This window comes from Lethenteron reissneri, chromosome 21 (genome assembly GCF_015708825.2).
Source record: "Lethenteron reissneri isolate LAM-NWPU_2019-01 chromosome 21, ASM1570882v1, whole genome shotgun sequence".
NCBI lineage: Eukaryota > Metazoa > Chordata > Hyperoartia > Petromyzontiformes > Petromyzontidae > Lethenteron > Lethenteron reissneri.
The window spans coordinates 1,687,615-1,693,846 of NC_083799.1; the positions used below are offsets into that span (position 1 = coordinate 1,687,615).

A 6,232-nucleotide genomic window follows, 5' to 3' on the forward strand; every position below is an offset into this window, starting at 1 on the left:
AAAACTGTCTGTGTTAAAAATGCACAGTGCATGACAGAAGTGTCTGCATATGCGACAAAAGCACTCGCCAAATACAGAAGCATTTGAAAACTATATGCAGCTGTGGCCCGTAGCCGGAATTTGAGTGAATTTCCATTTACTTTTAGAAGAAAATATCAACTGCTGCTATACTGTGGATCGATATTGTCTTTCCAATGTAATATAATAGTACTGAGTAATGTTTATTCGGGTGTTGTCTTCCATTGTCTCCAGTAACTTTCCATATCAATTCTTTATGAGCATTTCACATGCCTAATAATTAAAATTGCTTGCACAAGAAGCAAGCTTATGATAAATCTTCAGTGAAAATCATTAACTTTAATATTATGCATTGGCTAAGCAGTTGATTTGTTAATGAATAATCTGATTCAAAAGTGTTAGTGGAATTTTCTGCAGATTTTTGCTAGCAATGGCCCAATCTGTGACTAGTCATGGACACCCGGCCACTTTTTCACCAATTACTGACATATTTTTGCCAGAACAACAATCAGACCTAAATGAATAACTAATAAACATGAATACATCACCATTGGAACCTCATTTGCCAGAAGAAAAAATATGATAATTGTTTTTTTGCCCTTATATCTGGCAACAAAACTGACACCTTTGTTTACAAGGAGTCATGTTTGCATAGACCACAATACCTGCAGTCATAATGCAAACAAAAAACATAACTCTGATAATGTATGCACTGTCCTTGAAGTTGATTGGTCCACACCCGAGACAGCTTTCCTTAGAGCCTAGTCTCACATGGTGTTGGACCATATGACGCCTTTTGGCGTCATCTGGTCCAACACCATGTGAGACTAGGCCTTTTGGCGTCATCTGGTCCAACACCATGTGAGACTAGGCTCTAAGGAAAGCTGTCTCTCGGGTGTGGACCAATCAACTTCAAGGACAGTGCATACATTATCAGAGTTATGTTTTTTGTTTGCATTATGACTGCAGGTATTGTGGTCTATGCAAACATGACTCCCTGTAAAAAAAGGTGTCAGTTTTGTTGCCAGATAAAAGGGCAAAAAAACAATTATCATGAATACATCAATTGAATGATAACGCCTTATTCCTATACTACTGCCTCCAGGCTCACGTGTGCGAATGTGGTACTGTCTAAAGCGTACTCGCATAAATTGTGCATAACGTGCTTTCTATCAACAGAACCTACCTACAGTCCAACTAAAACTCAATCACGTCAGAATCGTGATTACATATGAACATTATTGGGAAATTTGCATGCATTTAACTAATTGCAACTTATAAATGAACGTCCAAACGCACTTTTAAAAAAGCATGATGCATAAAATAACTAAGCATGTCCGAGTAGCTGGGAGCATGCCACTCTCATCACCCACTCACACCTCACGTCACACATAATCTGTCCTGCCAGAGCCCTTTGATCTGGGGGGCCCGCGCCGTGGGGGGCCGCGTGGCCGCGACTTTTTCCCCGAAGGCTTGGAGCTGCAGGAGCAGCACAGGAAGGCGCCGCCCATGAGCACGAGGCAAGCGCCAACCCAGCCCACAAACAGAGCCTGACCAAACTCATACCTGGAACAAGAATTCACACACACGTATGTGCATCAAGGCATGACAGAGGTAGCTTAAAAATGTTAGCTGGTAAAATGTATCTAAACTAGTTCAGAATCTTTTTTTTTTCATTATTTAAAGACGATTTAGCACGTTTGGCTATGTACGTTGCAAAAAAAATTCAACATAAGTTTAAAAAATATATAATAGGCAAAAATATACAATAGGCTATATTTTGGGAAATAGCCATTAAACACTGAGTGGCATGGATTGTGTAGCAGCAAAAAGTGGGTAACACAAGCGAACATTTTTATCCTGGTTTATGGAGCAGCTATATGTGTGGCACAGCACACACTCACCTGGCCTGTACAGGTGTCAAGGGGCTGTAGAACTCCCGCGCAATTTCCGCAGCATAGTAAGACGTGCCAGTCAGACACAACAGCCCTAAAACACACGAGTACACACGCACATTCACACATGAGCAGAGGTCTGTTATAATAAAAATATTTTTTTTATAAATCAATGAACTAGAGCCATGCGTCTACAAAACAGCAGATACAGCATTACATAATTTTTAAATCAGTTGGACAATTTAATTACCATGTAACATAATTAAAAGCAAAATTATACCTTACTGTTCATACATTTTGAGTGCCATGAAATATAAGGGCATCATTGCATTACATGGGTAAAAATAATGTTCCATATACAGAACTAAAAAAAGATGCCTCCAATAATCCGTGGATCCTAAAATTCATGCCGCCCTGGAAGTTTGAGAAACTCACATAATCTTTAGTGAACACATTTTCCGGTGGCTTTATGGACTTTTTAAAAATCATCCATTCATTTTCAACAATAAACAGCTCATTATTGGTAGTCGGTATGTCTATATGCATTCAAATATATAATGTATACACATGGACTGCATACATTTCTACTTATCTTTAACATAATTGCAGATTAAACTAGTGCCATCTTGTTAAGGTAACCTGTTAGGGTGTGGAAAAAGGATTTCCCTTCTAAGAGCAGGAACACACCCACTAATGATATGATAAATGAAAACAGTAGCCAAGCTGACCTTTTGGCCTGTATCATTTCCCATGTGGCTGAGGGAAGCACGAACAATTCGCAATTGTTTCCTTTTTTTGTCAAGAAACCCATTAAAACAATGCACCTCATTTGCAAGGGAGACCTGCAGCGTTACGCATGACATGTGAGCACACACCGGCAACGAGGAATACCACTCCGCCCAAGATGGCGAAGCGGTTCTTGCGGGTTTTGTTGTCCGCTCCCATGCGAGTGCACTTCATGCCGACGGCACTTACTCCCAGCGCAGAGAGACCCACCACGATGGAGCAGATCATCAGCGCACGGGTTATCTGCACCCTTGCTGCACACACAAACATTAAACCATTTTTATACAAGGATTAGTGAAGGCATGGTGATGCAGTGGTAAGTGTACTGTGCTATGGAACCAGGCCCAAGTACAATTTGCAGCCATGGCTAACATCAACCGTGTTTGATATATTAACCCCTCCTAGGCCCTGTGCTGACCAGGCTTGAAGTATGGTAAACAGCCCCCCTGACCAAAACATCATGGTAAGGCAGCAATACATTGTGACAACCCTAGTTAACATGCACCCACAAGGTGACAAGAAATTATTGTGCCAAAATAATTCACCCTTTACACATATTACCTCGTTTGTTTAACCAGAAGAACTCAAGAGAGCAGGATTGTCTCTTTTGCAAGAGTGACCTAGGTCACCAAAATTTAAAAAAACAATGACACACATGGAAGTACAACTAGGCATCAAATGGCCTGCGTGCTCACAGGAGTCATTGGACGCAATTGTTGGTGACATCATCACCACCACAGAGCGCTGGACACCACACAAGGTGGGTGTGCGCATGTGGAGAGTGGTAGTGTCATGGTTATCGCAATACGCTACGAACTGAGGAATCCGAGTTTGATTACCGGTCACAGCCAGCATCAATATCTGAATCAGTCCTGGGCCTTATCTAGATGAACTAAGCCCAAACTGAATACCTGGTGTGGTATTTCAAGTCACTATCTGGGACAACGGTGGTGGGGCCATGGTGGTGCTGGCCACACCACCTCCTTGTGTGCTGTATTGCCTTTACAGGTGTTCTCTTATAAAATTTGCCGCAACAATCTGTTCAGGCTAATGGGGAATATTCGTCTTTATTGTGCGAGCACTCACTGGGCAGCGCGAGGAGGGAGTCAAATATCTTGCACTGGATCTGGCCCGTGCTCTGCGAGGCACAGCTCATGAAGAGCCCCTCGTAGATGCTCACGGCCGTGATGATGACCTCGCCGGCGTAGGCACTCGTCCTCCACTGCGGTAGCCCCGTGGCGGCGATGGTGGCGATCCATCCGCACATCCCCAGCGCGTAGCCCAGCAACTGCAGTCCCGAGTTGGCCATCCTCGCCTCGCTTGAAACTTCCCTTTAGAACTCGTTAATGCCTACTTTCCCCTTCTTGTCTAATACCACAGCGTCTCTCTCCTGAGGATAATTTTGATTTTCGTTAAAGGAGAGCTGTGGGAGACAATGCGAAAAACGCATGAGGATCACGCGGACAGGTTAGGTGAGACAAAGTGTAGATATAGCAGTGGTTAGCTGCACAGCAGCTGTACCCAGTGAGGATGGGGTGTTGTTGGGTGTGGTTCCCTGTGCCCTAAAGGTGTCACATGCAGTCGGACAGGTGCTGTGTGCCTTCATTGGGTTATCAGATGTGATGTTTAGTCAGATAGGTGAGTGTAAAACAGGCAGTTGGACATATATGTTGTCATTAACAGAAGGTAAATAGATAGATGTGATGTATAGATGGGGTTGCATTGGTTTGGGTTATGTGTAGGTTTTGGGTGGGGATCCGGGTTGGTGGTTTGGGTTAGGATTAGGGTTGGGTTTTGTGGGGTTATTGTTGAGGCTCTGGTTGGGGTTGTGGTTAGAGTTGGGTTTGAGTGGGGGTTAAGGTTAGTGTTACATATTTACAGTTGAGGCTAGACCAGTTGAGGCTAGACGGGGTTAGACATGATGGAGTTAGAGTTACTGTACAGTTTTGGTTATAGTTGCGGTTAGAGTCAGGGTTGTGTCTATAGACGGGGTTAGGGTTGTGATTATAGACGGGTTAGGTTAAGGTTATAGACTGGTTAGGTAAGGTTTGTGATTACAGACGAGGTTAGGGTTTGTGTTTATAGACGGGTTAGGGTTGAGGTTGTGATCTTTCCGCCCCCCTCCCCCACCCGGTCCTTCCCGCGCGAACCAAGCGACACCGGGCACAGCGCGTTTCTCCACGGCGCCCCTCGCGCTCACCTCACCTCGCCCTCACCGGCAATCACCTCACACCTCCCCCTCACCTCTCGCCCTCACCTCACCTCTCCTCACCCACCCCTCACCTCGCCCTCACCTCACCCCCCCCCTCACTTCCCCTCACCCTCACCTCGCCTCCCCCTCACCTCACCTCTCCTCCCCCTCATCTCACCTCACCTCTCCCTCATCTCACCTCACCTCTCGCCCTCACCTCGCCCTCGGCCTCACCTCGCCCTCACCGGCAATCACCTCACACCTCCCCCTCACCTCTCGCCCTCACCTCACCTCTCCTCGCTCTCACCTCACCCCCCCCCCTCACTTCCCCTCACCCTCACCTCGCCTCCCCCTCACCTCACCTCTCCTCCCCCTCATCTCTTCTCCCACCGCTCTCACAGGCAATCACCCCTCACCTCCCCTCGCACTCACTTCACCTCGCCCTCACTTCACCTCGCCCTCACTTCACCTCGCCCTCACTTCACCTCGCCCTCACTTCACCTCGCCCTCACCTCCCCACGCGCTCCCCTCACCTCACCCTCCCCTCGCCCTTACCGGCAATCAGCCCTCTCCTCGCTCTCACCTCCCCCTCACCTCACCTCGCCCTCACCTCTCCTCGCTCTCACCGGCAATCACCCCTCACCTCACCTCGCCCTCCTCACACTCACCTCACCTCACACTCACCTCACCCTCACCTCTCCTCCCCCTCACCTATCCTCCCCCTCACCTCTCCTCCCCGCGCTCTCACCGGCAATCACCTCTCACCTCCCCCGTCACCTCATCTCCCCCTCATCTCACCTCACCTCTCCCTCATCTCACCTCACCTCTCGCCCTCACCTCACCTCGCCCTCTTCACCCTCACCTCCACCTCCCCTCGTCCTCGCTTCTCGCGCCCTCACCTCTTTGTCGCTCACCTGGTTGGAGACGACGTCACTTCCGTTATCACCTGTCGCGGATGTGACGTCACTGTTTAGCTCACCCTACTGCGGGTAGCGCGTCACGCGCGGGGAGGGGGCATTGTCTGGCGCCGTGACGTCACTCCGTTACCTGGCGCGAATGACGTCACACGACGTTGTAAAAATATGTATTCTACAACTGGCCAAGACTAATTAGATAATCTATCGAAATTAAAAAAAAATACAAATAATTTTAACCGTTCGGATAGCCACCGACTCAGTGCTGCTTGAAAGCGAATCGTCAAATAATACATTATAATACATTGTTTAAATGCGTGCCTTATACAGGGCACCATACTTCAATAGGGATTACCGTTGGTACCGCTATTTTAATACACACAATGGACAGGAAGGACAAGATCAAAGGGCCCGCATAATGCGCATGC

The 6,232-nt window shown here is 47.2% G+C and overlaps 1 protein-coding gene across 4 annotated transcripts; it reads right to left on the reverse strand.

The window, feature by feature from the left end:
- Positions 1 to 954: 954 nt before the first annotated feature.
- Positions 955 to 5,852, reverse strand: LOC133345013 (claudin-19-like). Of its 4 annotated transcripts, none has more exons than XM_061555361.1 (5): positions 5,805 to 5,852; positions 3,786 to 4,122; positions 2,789 to 2,953; positions 1,923 to 2,007; positions 955 to 1,584 (listed from the first exon to the last, which is right to left on the reverse strand). In XM_061555361.1, the coding sequence occupies exons 2-5, from the start codon at positions 4,006 to 4,008 to the stop codon at positions 1,404 to 1,406; spliced, it is 654 nt and encodes a 217-aa protein (XP_061411345.1). In that variant the 5' UTR covers positions 4,009 to 4,122; positions 5,805 to 5,852; the 3' UTR covers positions 955 to 1,403. The 4 variants fall into 4 exon arrangements, with proteins under 4 accessions (XP_061411345.1, XP_061411344.1, XP_061411343.1 ...); XM_061555360.1 differs by having other exon boundaries at positions 5,790 to 5,834; XM_061555359.1 differs by having other exon boundaries at positions 5,753 to 5,814.
- Between the last annotated feature and the right edge of the window lie 380 nt (positions 5,853 to 6,232).